Source organism: Copadichromis virginalis, linkage group LG10 (assembly GCF_057382275.1).
Source record: "Copadichromis virginalis isolate Kocher_CV1m ecotype Utaka linkage group LG10, C_Virginalis_male_GT1.1, whole genome shotgun sequence".
NCBI classification, from domain to species: Eukaryota; Metazoa; Chordata; class Actinopteri; order Cichliformes; family Cichlidae; genus Copadichromis; species Copadichromis virginalis.
The window spans coordinates 33,029,588-33,053,422 of record NC_140627.1 but is presented as its reverse complement, the minus strand read 5'-3'; the positions used below and the strand labels follow the sequence as shown (position 1 = coordinate 33,053,422).

Sequence of the window (23,835 nt, the reverse complement as noted above, 5' to 3'; positions counted from 1 at the left end):
TCGGTGACATTTACTCCAAGGAATTTGAAGTTGCTGACCCTTTGGACCTTGACACCGTTGGTGTGGATGGGCTGGTGTTCCCCGACTGGTCGTTTCCAGTAGTCCACTATCATTTCCTTTGTTTTGCTGACATTGAGAGACAGGTTATTATCCAGACACCACTTGTACAGCGCCATCACCTCCACTACAGGCCGTCTCTTCGTTGTCTGTGATGAGGCCTATGATGGTTTTGTCATCCACAAACTTGATGATGGTGTTGCACTTATGTTTAGCAACACAGTCGTGTGTGAACAGGGAACACAGGAGGGGGCTAAGCACACGACCCTGTGTTTAAAATAGGTGTTGAGGAGGTGTGCTTACCAACTCTCACCACCCACAGTTCAGGAGAGACGTTTCCAGCCCGAGGTCGACGAGCTTCGAGGCAAGTTTTGGGTTGACCTTTTGGAAAGACCATCTCACATCTTCTATTTCGAGTATTAAGGTTACAGCCTCACTGCCTGCCTGAGGGAAAAGGACCTGCTTTATGTTTTCTGCATCAAAACGAGTGCAGAATTTGTTGAGCTCATCTGCAAGAGACACGGTGGACTGAACGCTGCATGCTTCTTTCCAGTATAGCCTATAACAGAGTCTATGAATTTACTGATGTTGCGATCAGCAGCATTCTCAAATATCTGCCAGTCAGCTGTCTCAAAGCAGGCCTGTAAGACGCCCTCAGCCTCACTGTCCCATCTGTAAATGACCCTGGAAACTGTTTTGTCCTGTTTAAGCCTTTGTCTGTATGCAGGCAGCAGCAGTATGGGACAATGCTCTGCCAAAGCTGGACGGGGGAGGGGTTTGTAGCAGTGATCCAGTGTTTGATCACTGCTGTAGGGACGTTTCTTCATGTTGGCTCTGTTAAAGTCTCCCAACACAATAAAGGCAGCTTCAGGATTTTTGTAATCAAGTCCTCTGATGACGTCATACAGGTCGTCCATAGCCATAGCTTTATCACCACGTGGGGGGATGTAAACAGCTGAAGGAGAGTTTAACTGAAGGTCAGCAGCTGGAGGGTCTGAGTGCAGTGCGTTTTTAAGATACACACATGCATAGCCCACAAAGACTTAACCATGAAGCACACACTCCTCCCCTTTTCTTGCCTGAGTCCTTCGTTCTGTCTCCCCGGTACAGTCGGGGACGCTGGGCGTCCAGTTTGTTGTCCAGAGACTGACCGATTGCGAGCAGGACGCTGGGCAGAGGTGTCTTGTCTCCCTCGGCTTAAACAAAAGAGCCCAGGCAGTACAGTTCAGTACCGCGATGTCGAAACTGCTGTAAAGTCCGCACCGGCTGATGAACGTACCGAATACGTGATTGGGCCGTACGCACAGAAAGAGGAAGTAGCGAAAAGTAAATAATAAAGTTTTGCTGAGATGACTCGGAGCTCTCTGCTCACTCAAGTCCAAACATGTATTTTATTACAAGTTCATCCCAACAGGCCTTTCACTACATGTGATCTCGTAGCTCATCGTCAAAGTAATGAATGTTGTTTAATTACACATCAGAAAGTCACTGTTACAAACGCGCTGTTACATTATTACCAGTTAACCGTGTGAAGCTGAGGCCACACACCAACGACCCCACTAAAGCTTTCCTTTAGTATTATCAGTGTTCGCTTACCTGCGCTCTGCTCCTTTCACGCAGTAAAACCAAAAGTACCGGTACTGTCCGCGTCTCCTCAACATCTGTGAACAGCTTGACCTTTTTACTCCCTCCGCCTCCTCCAAACGGAAATCCTCTTTCCGTCCCCAGATCATAACCGACGAGACTTTCTAACGACACACAGATACCTGTGGTAAAAAATACTCCAGTAAAAGTTAAAGTACTGAAGCAACTTTTTTACTCATGTCAAAGTGAAAAAGTACCGAAATGTAAGTAAGAAAGTAAAAAAAAAGTTGAAGGGCGATTCTACCCAGCGGGGTCCCGGCCTGTCTGGTGCCCTGCGGACACTTTTCTGTGATTTGACATGTTTGTTGAGCTGATAGAAACGTTTCTCCCTTCATGCTTCTTCTGCAGCCCCGCTCGAAGCTGATACCACAGACAGACACCGGCGCTGCTCCCAGTGCCAATAAACGGCGTCGTTGTACCTAAAGATAAAGAACACATATAAGTCTGTTTGATTCCAGTTTCTCGTGATGTGAATGTCGTTTGTGTCTCAAGATGATTTTATATCATTCATGAGGGATACATGTGAGATGTGGTTCACATATTATAGGCCAACAAGTCACTTATAGCAGCTTACATAACAGAAATCACATAGAAATGATACTGCTGAGCCTAAAGAGACGAGTTTTGATAATGTAAGGAGTAGAAAGTAAAAAGTAGTCCAAAAAATAAATACTTAAGTACAGATACCAGAAAATTCTACTTAAGTACAGTAATAAAGTATTTGTACTTCATTACTTCCCACCTCTGCTGACCCCTACATGGCTCTTTGATACACACAACACAACATCTGAGCACAGAAGACGTCCTCATTCTTCTTCTCTCGTGTTAACGAGGCAGTGACAAGAAGAACCACACAGGTCCAGAGTCTCATGGAGTTCGTTTATCTCTCATTGCTGCTTTGGAGGCTGGTGGATGTTTGCATTGATCTCTTGGGTGGAGCATCATTCGACCACGCTGTCACCATCTCAAGGTTGTTATTTGTTAAACACTGCCTCTCCCACCAGCTGCATTTCTTGACAGTTTCTCGAGCTCGCCTCACCTGCAGCTGCAGATCCCCTGATAAGAGTTTTTCAGGCTCTTTTTCTACTTTTCTTTGTTCTTCTCACCAGGTTTAAACTGCAGTTCGGACTCAAATCAGCAATAAACCCACAAATTCTGACTCATTCACAAACTCAGGTTTTATAGTATTACACATATTACTGGCCCAACACAGACACAGACACACAGTATGTGTGCTGAGGGCAGACAAACTTCAAACTACAACAATGACAATGTGACCTGACCTCACTGATGGAGCCCCACCTGCTGCTGGCATCCACGATTCTCTTTAAACCAACCTAATGACTGATGGTAGATTTTTGCTTCAGCTGCTGCTCGAGCTGCACTCTGCTCCTCCTGCCGTCGACCTCCAGCGCTCAGAGATCAGGTAGGTCGTTCCTCCCAGTCACAGCCCGGTCCCCACTATGAGCACCTTCCAGGAGCCAGAGAAGGGTGGTGCTCTTAACTATGTGTGGTAAACCCACAAGAGGCTCTGACAAGCCCCGCCCACAGGTCCAACTTCAAGGTGGGGTCAATCAAATTAGATTAATATGTCTCAGAGCTTTTCAATATTATTCTAGAAATATAAATAAACTAATCTTTGTGTTTATAATTAATTGTACGATTGTTCTCTTAATAAATACACAAATTCAGATTCAAAAGAACTTTATTGTCTTATTGTATAAAAAGGTAGAAATGTGTATGAAATTCAGGCACATGAACACACTGCATAAAAACACATAATCATACATGTTCATCCCCACAGGGACATAATTATGTATCTGTGGTATTACAGGAAATCGTATATCTGAAATCAACTAATAAAATGCAAAAGCGAAGCATGTGAAGCAGTTTTTCTGTCTCCGCCCCTCCACTGTTACATGTATAACCTCCACCGTGATGGAGCATAGAAGTGGAGAAACCCCACCCACATGAACCAGTGTCGTGTTTACACTTAACAGACGACCAATCAAAAAAGCTGTTTTCAATTGTATCTTCAGACACTTTGTTACCAGCAGTCTGGAAAGCATCTGATTGGCCAGAGTTTCAGTTTTCAGCACGACAACGAAGAAGGATTCCTGAGAATAAAGGTGGTCACCCTAAATTTCACACAGCACCCATAAGAATAACTACAGTAACAGTCGTAATAATAATAATACTGTATATAGTTTTACTTTCTGAAATCGTCTTCTAATCTTAAATTTGCAGACTGGTCTCCTGCAGACAGGACAGAGTGACAACGTCCAGTGTTGCTGATGATTTGACAGTGACAGTGCGCTCACACAGAGGCGCTGATGCTTCAGCAGCGCGGCTTATCGTTGACAGCATCAATAAGACTTTAAGCAGCTCTCTCACTAGTTTGCTTCTTATCGAGGTGCCTCAAGCTTTTTGCACAGCAGTGTGTACGTTTGGTCTCTTTAAAAAGGGAAAAAGGAAAAGTTTGCAGAAGTTAAACCCGATCGTTGTCTCACAGCACCGAGTCTTGAGGCCTCTTTAACACTGCTGTGGGGTTTTCTTCCCCTAAAGAGAGAGACCTGTGAGAAGGAGAGAGGCAGAGGACGAACTGAGATGGAGGAAAGATGAAGCCAACGCTCCAGGAGCGAAAACTGCAGTTCCTCTAGCGACCACTAGAGGCTGGTTCAGTCCCCATAGACTCCAATGGTAAAATGTTCCAGCAGAAATAAACAGGCTGCCTGACGTAATAAAAACTATGTGGAGTTGAGTTTCTGTCATATAACTTTAAGGTTTGTAACTGAGAGTTTTATTGATTTATTACCTGCAAAGTTCTTCTCCAGTGACGACTCGGGCCACAGACTTTCGATAACGCTCTGAGCTTCCTCACAATCATCAAAGTAGAATTTCGGTGCGATGGTCACGTCGTCTCGCTCACAGAACTTGAGGTTCTGTCTCAGTCGATCGGAGTCGAACTTCAGCACCTGAAAAAGAAACAGAGGATAATTAACACGTCTGTGCAGCTGGATTTGTAGCAATGCTCGACGTGAAGATCTGAGCGAACGTACCTGTCCGCTCTCCACATGCAGGGCGAGGGCGACGTGATCCCAAACATAATACTGTGGCCAATCATCCAGCTCCCAGGCTTCCATCAGGTTGTCCTCAGGTCTGTAGTCCAGCTCATACCTGAGAGGAAGCAGCATCTGAATCAGCCCACAGAGGTTAAACTGCATCACTGCGCCTCACTGACGCTGCTCAGGTCAGCGCTGAAGTGTAAAGACACTCTGAGTGTCCTGAAGTCACGGCCTGGTTTCTGTTCAGCATCAGTGTTTGTCTCTCACTAACTCTGAACTACATCACAGTAAAACTGGACCCGTGTACTGTCTGTGGCACAGGAACTAGGTCCTCCTTTCACCACCATCTTCTCACCGTGAGTCTATGTGTTAGTAAGTTTCATTAACGATAATAAAGTTATTTTACAAATTACAGACAAATCAGCTGATTCTGAATCTAGCAGCTGTTTTTTAAATGTGTTTAAACTTGGAGTGGCATGACATCATATACAAACACTGGTGTTCAGTAAACCAGTTTGAGATGATCTGGCCTGTGTGACATGGCGTGTTACCCTGCTGGAAGCAGCCAATCAGAAGATGGCACAGTGTGGTCGTGTGAGGACGGCTGTCTGGGAAACTCCCAGCAGATGAGAAGCTCCTGAAACACTCTGGGTCAGACCTTCCCCCTCCCATCCTGATGCTCAGCTTCGGTCGTTTTGATCACGTCTACATGTCTACATGTTCTGAGCTGCTGCTCAGATGTTTGAGAAGGTGTATCTAATAAACTGGCAGTGAGTGTGTGGTTCGGTGGACTCCATGGAAATCTTTATGTGTTTCTTACCAGTGTGTCCCACACATGGCCTCTGGTCTCCAGATGAAGATGTTTTCTTCTCGTCTGTAAGCACAGACGGCGTTCGGGTCGTCATCGGGAAGCTCGGGGTACTCGGAGAAGCGCCCGTCATCGTGCGGTCTGTGGACCAGCACAGTATACACCACTTCCTGTTTGTACAGGGAGGTCTTGAACACTCGCAAGACGGGTGGAGCACCGAAGCAAAACTGGAGACAAATAAACAGGTTTCAGTGGAGGGAACACCACGCAGAGATGTGACAAGTGCTCAACTTAGAGCTCTTTGTTGGTGTCAGACTGTTTCGTGAAAGGCTGGTGACAGACTTATCTTTGCAGCACTGGTTCCTCCCATGTGTTTGGTGCTTTGTGGTCAGGTACAAGGACCAGACTGAGAATAAGTGAAAAAGCAGCCAATGTCTAAATAAAAGCTCTGAAAAGGCTTCAGGAAATCTGTAGGACTCTTCAGATATCACAATCAAGTCTGGCTGTTGGAAGCAAAATGTAAGGAAGACGTTTACTCACCTCTACACCGAGGTTATTACACGGTAATAAAACTACACCAAAATTAGACCTTATATACAACAAACTGAAACTGAACGAAATGAAATTTAATGAACATGAAAAACTAAAGTAAAATTAATTTACAAAGGAAATGTTTTTGTTTCATGATTTAATATTCTGGTAAAATCACAAACTGCCTGATCAGGTCAGATGGAAGTTTTTATGAGGCTTCTCCTCATATTTGAATATCTATGCAGATAAATTACATCTTCTCTGAGTCATAAAGACTAAAACTGAGACCGAAACTAATAAAACTAAATGAAAACGAAACATTTTCAAACTATAAAAACTAAACTGAGACCAGCAAACTGAACTGGAGACTTCCTGAAACTGAAATGATTTAAAAACAAAAAAGTCTAAACTAAATCAATTTTTTTAAACTGCAATAACGTGGTCAGCAGAGTTTTGAGGGGCTGTGTGCTGGATGAACTGAACACTTGTGAATAAATAAAATTCAGTTTGTAATGAGTCAGCAGGCGTCTCATCAGTGTCTGCTGTAATAAAACAGCATTATCAAAGGTTAGTAAGTGTTTCAAATTTAAACTGAAGGAGTCCGTACCTGCTCGCTGTAGGCCTCCAGCACCTCCTCCACCCTGAAGGTGAAGCGGTACGATCCATACCTGGACTTCTCACTGAAGGCTGGAGAGGAGGCGAACTTCCACAGGAACCTCTGCTGCCTCCGGGCCTGCTCCTTGGTCCGGTATGGGAAGGTCTTCTTCAGGAGCCTCCTCTCAGCTGACCGGATCTCCTCTGGTCCAACAGCTAGACTCCACCACACCAGGGACGGCTCTTCAGGGTCCTTGACGCCTCCGTGTGGATCCTTGAAGCCTCCATCCTTCGAGATCCAGCACAGTGACCCTCTCTCTGTGTCGTGTTTCACATGAGAGACGTGAAACTCCGGCCGGGGGTACGGAGGGATGTATTTTTTATTTTTGAACAGGTATTTTTTCCTTTTCGTATCCAGGTAGGAATGTCGAGCTTTCGATTTCAGCTCTTTCAGCTTTAAGTGTTCACCCCTTACAAAATATTCTCTATAGTCTCTGCGGTTTTTTCGCGTCTCCATGATTAGATGAAGGATGGTGGCGATCATAAAAACTGTAAGGACCACGCCCAGTAACTGAAGCTGGTTACCAAGAAATGAAAGTTAATTTTTACAGGTTTAAGGGGAAGTTCAAGAGTTTATCAAGCATTTCATCTTGCGAACAGACAAACAGACACTCATTTTAATTTTAATATACATTTTTCTTCTTTTTATGTTATATTTATTTATTTATTGTTAATTCGTTTATTGTCACAAATCAACTCTAATTAGAATTCTGACATCAGGAACACGAGGTGAGGAATCTGTGTTCACCGACAGTCCGTGAAGGCATCGTGGACAGCGGCGGCCCCGCCGACGTCGCAGTCACATGACGAGGTGGACAGAAACAAACATGGCGCCGCGAAAGTAAGGAAAAGTGCTGGGTGAGTGTTTGTGAGCGGAGCGCTGGCCTTCAACCGCCGCCTCAGCCGCTCGGAGTGCCGGGCAGGAGCGGCAGGCTGACCCGCTCTCTAGCGTCACGCTTTAGTTGCGGGAAAACCGAAAAGCGCCAACTTTTAACGGCCTCTTTTCGCTGACTCGTGTGGTCAGCTTGTTTCCATATCAACCGCTGCCCTCGCGCCGTGTGAGCTAACGTTACGTCCAGTGTGCGATGTTTCAGGCCGCTCACGCGCCTCTGTTTGTCTTTGTGTTAACGCAGAGGGCAGTTTGTTCAGGCCCCACCGCAGGACAGATGAGAGGAGAGAGGCGAAGAGGAGGAGGAGACCCACCATCATCAGGTGAAGCAGGTAGTAGGCGTGGCCTGAGGGCTGTCATTCATTCTGCTGTTTGTTATTAAAGACGGAAACAAGCGGTTCGAAGGATTAAAGCTTCGTGTTTTGGGGGTGAACTGACCCTTTAAATAATCCCGCTGAACAATCACAAACTTAAATTATTTAATCGTGACCATCAAAGCAAACTTCAGACTCGTATCACACATTCATGCTTGTTTTCTCAGCTGCTGTGCAAAAGTCTTGAGCCACCACTCATAATTATTTGGGATTTTACTCCATTGGGGACTTTTCTTTACATTTAAAATCAAAAAATGTGGAAAGAAAAAACAAAGTTTGGGGTATGGAAAGTATGTTTGAACCAGGAAGGTGATTCCCAAAGATCTATTAGCTGAAACTAGGTATATCTCAGCATGGTGTGCTGTGTGTTTTTAACAAAGAGGAGGAAGCTAGACGAGTGGAGGACAGAAGAAGTGAGAGGTGTTAACAGCAGGTGACAGTCATGTCCTTCAGAGAGAAGACCTGAGAGATCACTGAAGCCTCATCAGGAGTGGTCTCAGGGGAAGGATGGCTCTCAGGAAGCCATTCTTAAAGAAGGGAAACAGGTATGCCTCATCACACCTGAACTGGATTTAACATTAATGGACACAGGTCTGGTAGAGCAACCAATCAAAATCATGGTCCGAATGTGTGGAGGAGGTCAGGAGGGAGCTACAACAGCGAGTGTCTACAGCCGTCTGTAAAACATGGTGGAGGCTGTGTCGTGGTCTCTGCTGTCCTTCAATCAGTGTGTTGATCTCATCGAAACTGAATTATCAACTCTATGAAAGTGCGGTCAGATTTCCACACGCCATCAGTACCGTCTGGAAACATCTGACTGGCAGCAGCTTCGTTTTTCAGCATGAGGCTGATGCCAAACACACTGCCAGTGCAGGAGAAGCCTGAGGAACACCATCAGTCACAGATTGGCCTCGACAGAGCCCGGACCTCAACATCCCTGAAGCAGAGTGAGATCATTCTGATGGAGAACAGGACAAAAAACAGAAACATCCAAAGAAGAGCTTTGAATGTCCCTCAGGACGCTTGGAGAATCATTTCTGAAGATTCCTCAGAGAGTTCGGACTGTGCTGGAGGATGAAGTGATCCGACCAATTATCGACTTCACCAATCCAATGATGATTGGAGCAGAAGACAATGGTTGGGTGGATCCTAATGTTACGGACTGTGGTGATATTTGAGATCAGAAACGACGTGTTAATAAAACCCTGTTTGGAGCTCGGCAGTCACATGTTTTATTACGTGTTTATGGAAGCAGTGGATCTAAAGATGATTACTAATAACTTTAACGCAATGATTTTACGGCTGGTTGGTTTATTATTTAGAGTTTTGTGTGTCTGCTGGCTGCAGTTACTCAGGAATAGAGCAAGATGGCGCTGAGGAAGCAAAAGCTCATCGACGTGGTCTCTGAGAACCAGAAGGAGGAGGACTCGCAGGAGGACGAAGCTGCAGACGAGCAGGTGAAGAAACGCGAGCGTCCTGAATGAACGTGAGGTCGCTCTCGTGGAACCAGGATCAGTAAAATCTGACTGATAATCTGGCAGCCGCATGAAAAACAACATCAGAACTGTTTGTCCTTTTTTGTCTCTGCAGGACGAGCTCTCGGCGTCGCTGCTCGCCACGTCAATGGCGAGGGAGAAACGGCAGAGGGAGAGCAAATCCAAACCTAAAGGTGCAGAAGCATGGAGGTGGAATCAGGGCATTTCGGGAGGTTCAAGAACTGCTGAACCTGTTTCATTTTGAGGGTGTAAGCAGGACTTTGGTGATGAAGCTCTGTGTGTGTGTTTGCAGAGATGTCCGAGGAGGAGATGATGGACTTGGCTCTGCGCCTGAGCGAACAGGAAGCGAGCGCCACGGCACTCAGACGGCAGCAAGAGGAGGAGGAGGCCATGATGAGGGCCATCAAGGAGAGCGTGAGTACAGAGCTGGAGCAGGCGTGCACGCATCTGGGTTTTATTTCTGTCCTGTTTACCTGTCGATCAGCAGCTGATGGCAGTTTGCACCAATCAGGGCCTCTCTGCAGAGCGCCCGCTCTTCTTCTCTAAGACGATGTTACAGATCTGCGTGAATCCTGACATTAGCATGGTTTACTTTTATGCGCTTCTGAGAGTTTCATTCATGTTCTTTAAAGTTAGCTAAAAGCTACAGAACAGCACAGATTACAATGCTAATCTTAGTAAATAAACAAATCAGAGCAAACAGACAAATGAATGCAGAGAAAGATGTTCCTGCTTTTCCTCTCACAGATGGTCGGCCAGACGCAGGCGTGCCGGACCCCCAAGAGTCCATCTCAGCCCGCCGACGTTTCCCTCAGGCTCTGCTCCCGCCGCAAACTAGCGTACTCGAACGGGAAGACAACGCTCGCCATCGATCGAGGAGCCTCAGAGGACGGCTGCCTTCAAGGTAACACCGGCGTCCATCTGAGGTCAGACTTCACACCAGGAAATAAATATGAAAGGCACTGTTTCTTTGTTCCAGCAGGATCTGGAGACGGTGACAACGGGAATTTAAAGAGGAAGAGGAAAGCGGGGAGTCCTCTGCCGGAGATGCCAGACTTATCGCAGACTCAGGTCTACTCTCAGGCGTCTCCCTGCAGCTCCGAGTCTCTGCCGGCTCTCCCCGACTCGCCGCAGGTTCGTCATCGTCTGCGATCTGCAGGAAAACGTGCGTCAGAAAAGTCGTTTAAAGGTTCATCTCTTTGTTTCCTCCCAGAGCTCCGACTCCACGCAGATCCAGGACTCACAGCTGCATCAGTCTCCCGTCTTTCCACTGACGGGCTGCCGGGCGGAGGTCCGCATCGGCCGGCTGAGCCAGGACCTGCTGGACACCTGCAGGAGCTCCGGGTTCGTGCTGTGCTCTCAGAATGGTTCGAACGCCACCCAAAAGTCCCGTCGTCCCGAGAGCCCGACGTTCCCTAAAAGTGACGTCGCCTCATGTCCCAAAAGCCCCGCCCTGTCTGGCACAGATCCCGACAACAGTGACGAGATTGAGCCGAGCCCCGAGTGCGCTAAAAGCCCCGTGTTTGGCAGGAACGCTCAGCACGAGAGGTCGCCGAGCGCCCGCAGACCTCGAGACGCCATGCGCAGCCAAGACGGTGAAAACTCAGGATTCACGTTTTCTTCTCAGGACAGTTTAACCCCCTCCGTGAAACCCACGTCCCCCGTGTTCCCACGAAGCCCCGGCATTCCTCCATCAGAACGGTTAGCATTCCCAGAAAGTCCCAATAGAGGACAGGCCGAGCCGAGCCACGCCCACTCCGAGAGCCCCGTTTTTGGACTGCAGCAGCAGAGGTGCGAGAGTCCTCCAGCCAACAGGAAGGTGAGCTCAGAGGTCGCAGTGCTGCATGCAGGGTCAGAGCGCGCTTTCCCCCAGAAAGCCGAACGCTCGATACATTTACGTGGATTCTCTGAAAGCGTCACGATGAGACGCTCGATCGTGTGCCTCACTGGTCCACACTGGGCACTCAGTTATTTGATGTTTATGTGACTTTTCAGACTCTTTTCTCTATTTTCGTTGCTCTTTATTGCAGGACGGTCAGAGTCGATTGGACGGGCTGAAAGCGTCCGAGTCAGGTAGGAAGGTCGCTCGCTCTGCTTTCGGACTGTGTGGACTGTGTCTGTTTTTATTGACGGTGTTTTTATTCTGGATTTCCTCGATGCAGACGAGCTGAGCGGGCGGGCCAAAGCCCCGAACCCGGCCGAGAGTCAGCTGACCAGTGATATGACGCTAGTCTGGTCTGACGGGGACGAGGACATCACGGTACACAGCTGATCATTTTACTACAAGAACACAGCTCAGTTCGTCCACACAGACTGCAGATGAAGACGGGGCGATGTCTTCATCTCTGTCACATCATCTTAAAAATGTCGTTTTTTGCTTTTTTGTTTTTCCTGCAGCCGACCGGCTCTCCCAGCCCCGTCTTCCCAGAGGAGACGTCAGTTCATCAGGCGGAGAGCCCGGCGGCCTCCCTGAACCACGTGGCTGCTTCTTCAGGGGCGACTGGATCAAACTGCAGGTACGAAACCTCACGTGTCAGCTGTCAGGCTCACGAGACTCTGGTGAGTAAAAGATGAGGGGAGCGGGATGTTCACCTGTTTCTCTTTTTCAACCCTGAAATAACATTCACCTGTCTCACAGCCTACGTTACACCCACCCTCAGTCACCTGAGGTGGTTCATGCTCGTCCCAGCGCCTCCTCCCTGTCGAGGTTATCCAGGCAGATCCAGCTGGGCGATGTTATAAGTCTTTCATGGCCTAGAAATACCCTGAGGACCCCCGAGAGGGACTGGGAAGCTTTGCTTGAACGGACAGATAGATGGAAGTGTTTCCTTAGAAACAAAGAAGGCGTGGCCTGAATACAGTCAGTAAACACGTGTCTGTGGGTTTTGTGCACGTTACTTGAATCCAGCTGTAACGTTTGTGCACACACAGACAGGACAGTGAAGTCCTGCTGCCGAACGAATCATGCAAACCAGTTTCCGTCTTCTCTCTGTCTGTTTGCAGCCTGCGTCCTCAGAGCAGCTCCAACAGACAAACTTCGCCTGAAACTTCTTCCAAGTCCGGCACAGAGGAGCCGCGGCCTGATCGCAGCAGGACGCTCTCCTCTGTCGGCTCTGGAGAGTCCGCCGACTCCACCACGGTTCACTACTACTGGGGCGTTCCCTTCTGCCCGCGAGGCCTCGACCCAGACACGTACACGCAGGTGGTCACGCTACAGATTACGATCATTTATAACGGACTCGTTTACACGTTTACAGCACATCATGGTTCTGACATCAGGACGAGGCTTCGCTGCTGTCTTTTACTTCATGCATGAAATTCTGCAAAAATAATTAGTGACTCTTTCAGTAATTAAATGTAGTTTTGGTCTTAGATGTGACAGAAGTCAACATGGCCGACGTTTCAAATGTGAAGTCAGCGTGTCTACAAATAATCCCTGAAATGTTTACACAGTTTTTTTCTACTTGTGGAACTTTATGATGTCACAGAGGGGGGGTATGGCTATTGTCAGTCAGAGAAGCCCCGCCACCTGCTGTTTACGAGGGACAGCCAATCAGAACAAAGTCATAAAAGGCGGAGACAGAGGATGAGCCGAGAGGCTGCAGAAGCCCCTGTTTAGGATAAAGAAGGATTATTTTCAGCTGTAAATCATGCAAAGCAGCTTTAATGAAGTCCAGGGATTGTTTCAAATTTATTTTATTGTGTAAAATAAATTTGTTTGTTTTTATTCTTAAAAATGTCAAAATCAAATCAAATCTGAGTCACTGTGAAATCAGTAACGTGATGCGTGTGTGACGGAGAATGTTGACCCGAGTATCATAAGCGTGTGTCCACTCGTCCTTCCTGTCGCCGCTCAGGTGATCGTGGCTCAGATGGAGGTTTACGAGAAGACTCTGAAACGGGCTCAGCGGCGTCTGCTGAGGAAGGCGGAGTGGGGCGAGGCCGTCCTGCCGCAAACGGAGGTACAAAAATGTCTCAGAAGATTACGTTTGTTTGCTTCTGTTCCAGATGTTTGAACACGTGTGATGTTTTTAGGAATCGCCGTCGCACGAGTTGCCCGCTGGATCGCCTCAGCGTCACGCCGCTCGCAGGTAAAACTCTGCTCTCGGCCGTGAAGCGGCGTCTGCTTCGTGTTTGGAGGTTAAAGGAGATTTCCGTCTGATCTGACGAGGAACGTTCGATTTGTTCAAACTGGCTTTCAGACGAGGTCTCAGGCTGAGGAGCAAAACTCAGGATGAAGCTGCTGATACTCCGACAACGGAGGAGAAGGAGGAGGAAGAGGAGCAAACGAAGACGGAAAACAAAGAGGAGGACGGGAAGAAGGATGGAGACGAAGAACCGATGGACGCTGAGGACTGTGAGGTTTGTCCAGGTAAGGATTTTGTCTCCGCTGCCCTCACGCCTGAGCCTGAGTTCAACGTTTTTCTTCAGACTAGAAGAAACTCATCAGATTGTCTCTAATCAGGAAGTTGAGACGCCGAGGCTGATGTGAGTGTAAAGGACCTGAATGCAGTGAGAGGAGTGAACAACGATGCTGTGATATGTTTGTGTGTTTTATTATCTGTGTTTTCCAATAACGTTATTCTTCATGTGACCTCAGAGACGCAGCTGAGCGGCGACAGCAGTCAGGACGTGACGCTGGTGTGTGACGCAGAAGATCAGGTGAGTCTGCTCAGGTGTGCGGGAGAAACTCGCAGACAGGAAGTCAGGAGGTTAACTGCAGGTCCCAACTGACTCCTCCTCCACCCGGGAGCAGCTGGCGGTCCTCGCTCTGCTCAGCCTCCGGTTCGTCGCGTGCAGGACCTGCAGAGCAGACTGGGACCGCCGTCAGCGGCTCCTCTCCATCACGGTGGAGTTTGAGTCTGACAGGAAGGACTGCTTTCAACTGATTAGCAGCAACTAGACTTTCAAAATAAGAGTGTGGAGCTTGTCTGCTAGTAAATGGATGGTGTTAGAGAAGATACCTGCAGCACCGTCACAGTGACGATTTCATTGATGAACGTCGCCGTGTGTGTGTGTGTGTGTGTGTGTGTGTGTGTGTGTGTGTGTGTGTGTGTGTGTGTGTGTGTGTGTGTGTGTGTGTGTGTGTGTGTGTGTTCATCCTTTATATCTGAGCTCATGTGTTCTGATCTAACTGCGTTAAAGCTGATTGGCCGACTCTGACAGGAACTGGTCCTGAGTTTTCAGGGCAGCACGGTGCTGCAGTGGTTAGCACTGATGCGTCACGTTGTGGATGTTCTAGGTTCAAGTCCACAGGTCAGCACCACCTCTGCATGTTCTCTTCCTCAGAGACACGAGACCCTGAACTGTACAAGCAGCAGGTGGAGGTGCTGGGTGGGTTTGTGTGTGGCAGCAGTCAGTAAATAATGTGTTAAAGTGCTGAAATAATGTGAAAAGTTTGTCCGCAGCCTGCAGCTAAAACTCCGGAGATTCAGATGATCCTTCACGCTGATCCTCCCTCCAGGAGCGAGCCACAGGTGGAGGAGGTGGAGGCCGACGGTAATCAGACAGAAAAGCTTCATTTTCACCCTCCATGCTGCGTGTTTAAGAAGCTGAAGCTGTCATTTATCCTCAGCTCCAACAGGTGAACAGATGGAGGCGGACGTCCCCGTCAGGAGCAGCGAGGGCGGCGCCGGTCAGCCTGCGAGCAGGGAGGAGGTGCAGGAGGACGGAGGGGATCCAGATGTGGAGGAGATAAAGGACCAAGCGCCGGAGCCGGCCGTCGTCCCCCGCAGCCCCGAGACCGCCGTCGACTGCCCGCTCTGCCAAGCGTCCTTCCCCGCGAGCAGGATCGAGATGCACGCCGCGTACTGCGACGGCGAGGTAGCAGTCGTGGAGGAGAGGAGGCCCAAGGTCGACTACATACAAGGTGAGTTGTTTTTTTTAAAAATCCGCAGAGTTCATCAGGAACTTTAATCGTTCAAACGCAGCGAGCGGCTCGAAAAAGGAGAAACAAGAACAGCTCAGAGAAATCTGCGATGAAAGAAAACACAGAAGAAGAAAAACAACAAAGACGTCAAAGAACAAAATGATAAAACACTGCTGAAGGTTCATAGATCGGAAAGATGCTTTAACTGTCACACATGCACTGTAGATGACAGAGGATGGTTTATTTTGTCTTACAGCAGCCACAGAGTAACTCAGTAACATAAGTTACATAATAGGAAAAAAGAAGGAATGAAGGAGTAATAGAAATGAAATAAATCATAGAATAAAGAAGCTTTTATATAATAGTGAAGTTCCACTGTTGTTCAGCAAGCTGCGATCATAAACCCGAGCTTCCATGATCGGGACGTTTGTTTTGGTTTGTCGTCATCGTGGAAATCTTTCGGACATATTCAGAAGCAAAACCTTTCCTCTGTGCTGCGTCTCGTATATCCGAGCCGATCTGCTGGAAGCTGCACTGTGCAGTCACACTCGTCCTGTGTGATGGTTTTAAATGATGATTCATTCTGCGTCAGCCAAATATATAAAGAACACAGTGCTTCACGTTTTGAATGAAATCGGAGTTCAGGCTGTGTCAAACTCGGGCGTGGCGAGCGTGGGCGTTAGATTATCAGAGTAATTCACAGGTAGAAAATCAGTTCTCTCAAGATTTTTTTATTCCAAACCTTCACATTGAAGCTAGTTGGATGCTTTTCTGTATCAGTGTGTCCAATTTTAAACCTAACAGTGACAAAACGCTGCCACCCTCAGGCCAAACTGGGAATTACAACATGAGTCACCGGTGAGAGTCAGATGTGGCATTTTGTGGTTTGATTTGTGGTTTCAGTCGGAGCTTTGTTCTCCTCTTTAGTGTCACGGAAGACTCAGAGGAAGAGAACACACAGAGCGAACGCCGAAGACACAAATGAGGGCGCTGACGTTGGCAGGTAGGTGTGTCTGCGGCGATGTCTACATTAGCCGCAAGAGCTCTTTGTTTTCTGACTCGCTGCTTTCTTCTAAATTAATCCAACAGGAACCAGGAGAAGTGCTACATCTGTCAGAGAGCCGTGCCTCTGAAGGACTACAGCCGACACACCGAGCTCTGCATCCAGCGCCACGGATCCAAGACTGCAGCTGTAAGCCGGCGACGCTCTGAAACCACACACCTGTCTGCTTGTAGCTTAGACAGTCCACCAGTTTAGTCTGCAACAAACCGCGATCAGCCTTTTTTTCACTGTGTAAACTCAAATCTGTTTACAAAGAAAGAGCAGGCACATTTGAGCCGCTCGTTTCAGTGAAACTTTAGCTCGTCATCTTGGTTTGGTTTCGTGTTTTTACTCTGGACCCACTTGTTTTTAAATTTCTATAGTAAGTCATGGAAAACCAAACATGCTACTGTGCAGAGCAGGGCGATATGGCCAAAAATATTTATCACGATGTACATTTGAAAATTTGCGTTATAAATGACGATATAATTGATGCGAGACAAAATACAGCCCCACAACTTTACTAGCGCAAAAAACACCCATTTATTTTCACTTAAACAAGCAGCTGTTTTTTATGTACATTAAAGCTTTATAAAAATGTAACAGTGCAAATGCAAATTCCTTGCTGAAAGTTTAACCAAAAGGCATTTCCAGTAGAAATGGGCTGACATATCCTGAGCATAACCATGTATAATATCCACTGAAGTTAAAAAGAGGTGCTTTGCAACATTAAACTGCAGTGTGCCAAATAAAAAGCCAAATATGTATTTTTCAGACCCTAAGGTGCACGGGATTATAAGACAACAAAGCAGTCAGATAAATCAAACTTTATTAAACTCATTCTTCTTGCTTCCTCCACTTCTGTACCATTGATTCATTAATGCTGTATTCTATCACAGCGGCTCTATTCCCTTGTTGTTGCAGTATATTAATGACTAACCTCGTATTGTGGATGGATTATCTCAGTTGTTCTCCTGACTGAAGTTTGGTCCGTTTACAGCATCCTGCCATGCGACTGTATTTGTCTCTAACCATCAGGAACCCTCACGTTAACTTTTATTGAGTGGAAAAAGGTTAGCGTTCATCCTCTAGCTTCACTGTGTTTATGCTAACATAGCTTTGTCTCTAGCGATCACGTAGCACATCATTATATACCAGCTAGCCCAACTTCAGTAACCCTACAAACGTCACTGCTGTTTAGTTTCCTGTCTTCATTTATGTTGGAAGTGATAGCAGAGCTGTACGTTTGAATTTTTTCAGAAATCTCTCAGTCAGAACATGCTATATCATGCTGAGGTAACTAGCGAAACTAGCGAGCTAACTTCTGTTAACTTCCTGCTAACTTCTAACTCGTTAAATGTAATAAACTCTGTTTTCATGGATGCCTGGATGTTAAACTTCATAGTTACACCTGGTAAAGCAGCAATGCTGATCGTTTTATTAAAGATGAAAGAATTTAGACAGTTTTTAACTCTCAGTGATGCTGCAGTGATCGTTTGACTTTGGGACCTGAAGGGGAGGGAGTTTAGGACCCAGATTACTCCCAGATTTACGAGCACCTTAGTCCGACAAATACGGCAATAGACCCTGTGCACGAGAAAACGCTAACTTCCTGGTTTGAGACCGGATGTGGGGTTGTACATTTCTGGTAGCTTTACTTTGCGGTCAATCGCTACTGCGAAGATATATCCTCCAAAATCATGTCCAAAACTGGAAAACGGAAAGATGGCGTTAAGTTACAAAGAGCAGAAGGTGGGAACACTCACCACTGTTGTGTCATAAAAATCTAATGATCAGTTTTGATGTTTAAAGCGTTTAGATCGATCAGTTGTTTACATCACTCAACACAAGCAGAACTGCATCACTGCAGCAGAAGACACCTCGTCCACATTCAGAAGTATCTCTGTATAGAGACTGGTCTCATGATTTAAACAGGCAAATGTTCAGCATTCAAACTACAGGTGAAGAATAGTCAAACCAGATGTTTCCCCCGTTATGTCGAGATCAGCTTGTCAAGTACACACCTACACAGCATGTTAACAAACCGTGAAAAAAGCCACACAAAAAATGAATGATTGCTGGTAACGGTTTCTATACATTAGTATTTACAAAGGGTATGTTGTGACTTGCCTTCAAAATTATAGTCGTCCCTCACTATAACGCGGTTCACCTTTCACCTCGCTGTTTCGCAGATTTTTTTAGTGCAAGTTTGCGCTTTTTTTTTTTTTACATCACATTGTGTCCTGCGTCCTGATCACTGCTGACGATCTCCTCCGTCTCTCCTGTACAGTACAGAATCGCTGCATCGATGCTAGCAGTGTGACTCTGAAGTGCAGCGCTGTATGTCCACGATGTCCACCAAACGTTTTGCACCGTCAAAAATAAAATCGGCTCCTTGATTTCACCTCTCGCTGGTTATTTGTAGAACATAACACCCGCGATAAACGAGGGACAGCTGAGAAATATAACATTTGAATCCTTTTTCTCTTTTGCTCTGAGGCGCGGGGGAAAAATATCGACAAGTCGATGAACATCATTTACAGATATATTGGGTAAATGCCCGAGACATCTATAGAAATGTAAATCGCCGCTTGATTCATTCATTTGCTTAACTTGTTTTGGACCGTAAACCAGGACACCGGAAACAAAGCTCCCCACAGGAGTTTCCGCACCGGACGTAGCATATGCTAACGTGCACATAATCAATAACAACGGCCGCTTGCATGTTCTACAAAAAAAAAAAAAAGTTCTTTGGTGGGTATGTGACAGACAAACACCACCACTGAAGTGGGACCATCTTTACAAACCAATTCTGGATCATCCGTTTCACTCAACGATCCACCTTCTCCCTTCTCATTCTCCGTTACCACCGTGCTTTTTCGGCCATGTGCGCATGCGCGTTTTACCCATATTCTATCGTGATATTTCATTTTCTTATCGTTGCCTAACATTGTACCGATATTACCGTGAACGGTATAATATGGCCCAGCCCTACTACTGTGTTGTAGTGTGAGCGGTGAGGTCTTTATCAGCACTAAAACATGTAAAACATGAAAATACAGGACCAATTGGACCCTCTGGCAGCCCTGCTCTGGACCCCGGGCCTTATGTTTGACACCCCCCTTTGCCAGATGGCTTTGGCGGTGTAGATCCACAGGTGACAGTCTGACAGGAAGCAGGATGTTCGTAGCATTGTTCCAGGAGAAACATCAAGGAAAATGTGTAACAGCAGCAAGCTTTTATTTTGAAATCAGACACCTGTTGATCCTAAATTACAGCAGGCTTTTGTTTTGTTATTCCTAAACTTAGTTTTTATTGTTTTTTGGTTAAAAGCAGAGCAGACGGAGCAGGAGACAACAGACAGGGACATCATAGCTCAGGTGACGAAGAAAAGAAGCTGCTTGAAAAGCTGAAGAGTTTCATTCAAAGTTCCGACTGTTGGTGTTAAAAGAGTAAAAGTTCAGTAAAGAAACTTAAAGATGTTTAAAAGTTGTTGTTTTCTGATCTTGCAGAGGGGAAATCTGCTGCTGGCTCTGGATCAGACGGAGAGCAGAGACTCGGGTACGTCATCGTTGTTGCTCTTTGTTTTTCTTCCTCTGAAACACAAAAATCTGAATGATAAAAAAAAGCAAAGGCTGTATATAAAAGATGGATGTAGCCCCATTACGGTGGTTTGTCATTTGATGTCATTGTTTTTTAGGGGGTTTTCCTGAAGGCAGAATTTGCCAGGTTCAGATGAGAGCGCGGAGTGCTAAGCTATCGGCTAATGCTAGCTAGCTTTGTTAGCATGTATAATTGACTGCATGGTTGTATCACAGATACCTGCTAATAGTTGCTGAATAACAAATTTGAAATCACCATGTTTGTAGCACAGTCATTGGACGGTCTGAGGCAGCCATGTTTTTACAGCCACGCCCCCAATAAAGCAGCCTGCAGGAACGTTGCTGAATTTACTGTTCAATACGTAAAGTAAAGGTTTTTTTTATTCTGAGCAGTGATGAAGAAATCTTCTCATTTATCGATTTATCGTGTGATGCTGCTGATGTGATGTCAGAGAGCCCGAGGCTCCGCGTGAGCGTTTGATTCAGTGGAAACGAGCTGACAAAGAAAAGACTGTCGGATCATTAGCTGTATGTATTATTGTTATTATTATGAGTTTATTTAGGTGATTTTCTTTAACTTACACAGAATAAAACAATGATGATAAAAAACAAAGAAAAAGTAAAATAGAGTAAACACTGATGAGACGTTCCTGTGAGCTCAAAGCTTCCAGCAGAGAGGTCTGTTTGAGACGGCTGCAGTTCCTCACGCTGACCACCAGAGGGCGTCTGACGCTCATATCTGTTTTTGCTTCCTCGTTTTTCTTTATGACAGCACTGTCAGCAGGTCAAAGGTCACACAAGTGACATGTGAAGGAGCATGCTCAAAAATAAAAGCCTCCGCCTGTGGACCTGATGGGAGAAAAATGCCAGAGTCCCGACTGCTCTCTGCAGATCACAGGAGCTAAATGAAAACCCAAAAGTCTGAGTCACAGTTAAACATCTTCAGCGACAACTCGCCGTGACCTTCGTGCAGAGCGGAGCGTCTCGCTGTCAGACTTTGTCTTTTGTTTCCGTTCTCACTGGAATTTGTTTTTCCGAGGCGAGGCCCGCGCCGGCCTTGGCCTTGTTGCAGTGTAGTCTAACGAGCTTAAAGGGAGGAAAACACGAGGAATGAGTCTCAGATGTCCACGATAAACGTGTCCAAAGCTAAACGCTCAGCGCTCAGGCTTCAGACTGGGATGGAGTCAAATTATAATCTCTTTATTTAACTTATTCACCAAACTGAGCCGCGCTTCACTGAGCAGTGATGAGCTGCTCGTCACGTTTCAGCAGCAGGACTCAGTTACAGCCCTCGTGTTTCACAGGCGTCCTAAATCAAACAGTCTGGCCTCCCGAAGGTTCACCGTGAAGAACTTTCTCACACATTTGAACCCTGAGATGAAGTTACTGAGTGGAGACTTTGATAGTTCTGGTATAAAGTCTTTTGTTATGATGATTATTGAGACTCTGATGTGACTGATTATAGATGAAGCTCCAGGTTTTGTTCTTCTGTTATCAACGTTCCCGTTTCTAAAAGTCAGGGACACGGGGTCGGGATGTTTCTAGAAACGGGGAAAGCTGTTGTCCTGCTGATGTGATGTCACCGCTGAATCAGGGTTCATAAAGTCACGTTTTCCTGCCTCGCTGTGTTTCTGCAGATGCTGGCCCGTCTGGATCCAAAGTCCTGCCCGGGTAAGGCGCCTTTAAAACAGCTCTGGGTTTGAAGTCCAGCTGTAAAGACACCTGAAATCTTCCTGCTACACCCTGTTTGCTCAAGTTTTAGACGCCTGAAATCTTCTCTGTCTTCATTCTTTCAGTGATGTCATCGATCTGCGGGACGATGATGATGATGACGAGGAGGAAGTGTCAGCATTCAGGGTCAGTAGCTCTCCCATCAGGTCCTTCACACCCATCTCAGAAGCCGCCGACTGCCTTATCGACTTCAAGAAACAGCAGCGAGCCAAGAAGCCGTACCAAAGACGCCGATGAGGGCGGAGCCTTAACTGGAGCCCACAGCGGGCTGAAGGACATTTCTGCAGATCGAACTTTTGAGTGCTGAAAGTGCGTCGGGCTGACGCTGAAGATGTCTCAGTCTACCTCCTCATGAACATTTCCTTTATGTTACTGTAGCTTCGCTCAAACATGAAATGAAATTAAATGTTGGATTTTCTGCCTTTGATTTTCTGTCCCGTCGTCATGGATACTCGTGTGGAAACAGCGGGTTAGATGCGCTGAGGCGCTGCTCACTGCATTTACAGGTGAGGCCAAACCAAAGTACCTGCAGTTCCTCTAGTGGCCACATGAGGCGGCAGTGAGTCAGTCCCCATAAACTCTCACAGTACAGTCGAGTTTTCAGCTGATCGTTTCACTCGGTGTGCTTGTGTGCGCTGGCCTTCGGTGAACATTCTGCTCGCCGTGCTCTGACACACCTTTGTGTTGCCGAGCGACTGGGATGGGTGGGATTAGAAATGAGTCTGTCAGAGGGACGCCTCAGGTTAGAGAGGCGAGGCTGACGTGGTCTGGACAAAGGAGGAGAAGAGGGAGACCTCAGAGCTCTCTGGGTGTCATCCAGAGCAGGATAGGCTGGTTATGGAGGCAGGTGGTCCGGCGTGGTGACCTCTGAGGTCACTGAAGGAAGAAGTGCTGAATGTGGCTGTGCTGAAGTCGTGACTGAGTGATTGTGTCAGCTCAGAGTTTCCTAGATTACCCAAGAAAAACACCGCAGAAAGTCCGGTGTGCCCTCAAGCAAGGGTGTTGTGCCATCACAGTTGGTGCACCTCAGCAGCATCAGACAGACGGGCCTGCAGCTGGTTGGGTGAAGGTGTCTTTTGGACCAGCCTTTTCCTCCGTCGTGGCTCAGAAATGACACTACAGCACCAAACTGCATCTGTCATCGCTCCAGGAGAGTGACACGCCACGGCATCCAGACCTCACTTTCCTGTAACGTAACAGTAACATCGAAGACTTCCTGTAAACCAGAGGACACCACGGTTAGAGAGGTTTGCTCCACAGATGAACTTAACAGTGTCGGTGCTTGAGTCGAGTCCCGCTCTGTGCATTGTTTCCTCGATCAAAGATGGACGAAGGCTTGTGATGTCACTTTCTGGGTTTTGAGGCCTCAGCGTCACCATTTTGGCTGCTAACCTGTTCACCCGCTGTTGGCAAGCTAGCCCTTGCATGGTACCTGCTGAGTAGCACACTGAATAAACGCCTAGCATGAAATATTAGTTCTCAAATAATTTAAAAAAGGCTCAACAGCACAAACACGCTGCAGAGGCCCAGGGAGTCCTGCTAGCAGCCTGCCAGTCACAGAGGCCACGCCCCCTAGCTTTGAGGAACAGGCTGTCTGTAAAATCCGTCACCGCCGGAGCCTCGAGTGGCGCCGGAGGAACTGCAGTGTAATGTGCATTATTCTTACTCAGCCTCCAAACTGAGCTAAAGAAAGAAAAACTAGAAGTGCTTTGTTTGTCTTCACAAGACAAAAATGATCAAAATCAATATTGTTGTGAATGTTTTCTATAAAATCTCATAAACGAGTGTTTCCTGTTCTGCACTGACTCGTCCTGTGTCTGAACACTGAGAGTTTCTTACTTTGCAGTGAAAGTCAGTTTACTGATTATTCCCGATGTAAGTGAACGCAGCACTGATGAGTTATCTGAAAACATCACCGTCCTGTAAGATCTTTCTGCCTCATTTTCACCTCTTTGGCCACAAAACACTTGAATCGAACCTCTTCCCATTTCTTTGATGAAAACAGACTTAAATGAACTGCGCTGAACTCCGAACACTTCGTGTCCTTCATCGTTCGTCCTTCACACGATCTCT

General features: G+C 46.8%; 3 protein-coding genes across 11 annotated transcripts in view; 1 reads left to right on the top strand and 2 right to left on the bottom strand.

Moving 5' to 3' along the window:
* Window positions 1-1,778, bottom strand: part of LOC146700834 (uncharacterized) — a 113,326-nt gene extending 111,548 nt beyond the window's left edge. For both annotated transcript variants that reach the window (XM_085471102.1, XM_085471101.1), the window contains exon 1: window positions 1,654-1,778. The gene's annotated coding sequence lies outside the window, so the exon portion shown is untranslated. The remainder of the gene's footprint in view (window positions 1-1,653) is intronic.
* A 1,616-nt stretch (window positions 1,779-3,394) lies between these two features.
* Window positions 3,395-7,483, bottom strand: LOC146700833 (uncharacterized). The gene is made up of 5 exons (XM_085471097.1): window positions 6,713-7,483; window positions 5,587-5,801; window positions 4,761-4,878; window positions 4,517-4,676; window positions 3,395-4,274 (listed from the first exon to the last, which is right to left on the bottom strand). The coding sequence occupies exons 1-5, from the start codon at window positions 7,241-7,243 to the stop codon at window positions 4,261-4,263; spliced, it is 1,038 nt and encodes a 345-aa protein (XP_085327223.1). The 5' UTR covers window positions 7,244-7,483; the 3' UTR covers window positions 3,395-4,260.
* Window positions 7,484-7,528: 45 nt separating this feature from the next.
* On the top strand, window positions 7,529-22,189 carry uimc1 (ubiquitin interaction motif containing 1). Of its 8 annotated transcripts, none has more exons than XM_085471093.1 (23): window positions 7,544-7,617; window positions 7,893-7,980; window positions 8,403-8,567; window positions 9,370-9,479; window positions 9,613-9,691; window positions 9,811-9,932; window positions 10,266-10,652; window positions 10,732-11,337; window positions 11,549-11,591; window positions 11,681-11,778; window positions 11,916-12,034; window positions 12,522-12,720; window positions 13,376-13,480; window positions 13,554-13,609; window positions 13,721-13,890; window positions 14,119-14,180; window positions 14,927-15,017; window positions 15,094-15,387; window positions 16,315-16,390; window positions 16,477-16,579; window positions 19,942-19,990; window positions 21,669-21,702; window positions 21,828-22,189. In XM_085471093.1, the coding sequence occupies exons 4-23, from the start codon at window positions 9,390-9,392 to the stop codon at window positions 21,997-21,999; spliced, it is 2,955 nt and encodes a 984-aa protein (XP_085327219.1). In that variant the 5' UTR covers window positions 7,544-7,617; window positions 7,893-7,980; window positions 8,403-8,567; window positions 9,370-9,389; the 3' UTR covers window positions 22,000-22,189. The 8 variants fall into 8 exon arrangements, 7 of the variants coding, with proteins under 7 accessions (XP_085327220.1, XP_085327219.1, XP_085327218.1 ...); XM_085471095.1 differs by lacking the exon at window positions 8,403-8,567 and having other exon boundaries at window positions 7,545-7,617; window positions 10,266-10,422; window positions 10,501-10,652; XM_085471094.1 differs by lacking the exon at window positions 8,403-8,567 and having other exon boundaries at window positions 7,529-7,600.
* Window positions 22,190-23,835: the final 1,646 nt, after the last annotated feature.

What these genes read in the sequence shown, in the direction of transcription:
- LOC146700833 (XM_085471097.1), bottom strand. Translation starts at nt 7,243, where the DNA reads ATGATCGCCACCATCCTTCATCTAATCATGGAGACGCGAAAAAACCGC. An exon ending in TGGAGGCCTACAGCGAGCAG is followed by an intron (nt 5,802 to 6,712) that starts GTACGGACTCCT and finishes ATTTGTCTCCAG; the next exon opens with TTTTGCTTCGGTGCTCCACC. An exon ending in TGCATGTGGAGAGCGGACAG is followed by an intron (nt 4,677 to 4,760) that starts GTACGTTCGCTC and finishes TTTCTTTTTCAG; the next exon opens with GTGCTGAAGTTCGACTCCGA.
- uimc1 (XM_085471094.1), top strand. Translation starts at nt 9,390, where the DNA reads ATGGCGCTGAGGAAGCAAAAGCTCATCGACGTGGTCTCTGAGAACCAG. An exon ending in CCGTCCTGCCGCAAACGGAG is followed by an intron (nt 13,481 to 13,553) that starts GTACAAAAATGT and finishes TGATGTTTTTAG; the next exon opens with GAATCGCCGTCGCACGAGTT. An exon ending in GGAGGAGGTGGAGGCCGACG is followed by an intron (nt 15,018 to 15,093) that starts GTAATCAGACAG and finishes ATTTATCCTCAG; the next exon opens with CTCCAACAGGTGAACAGATG.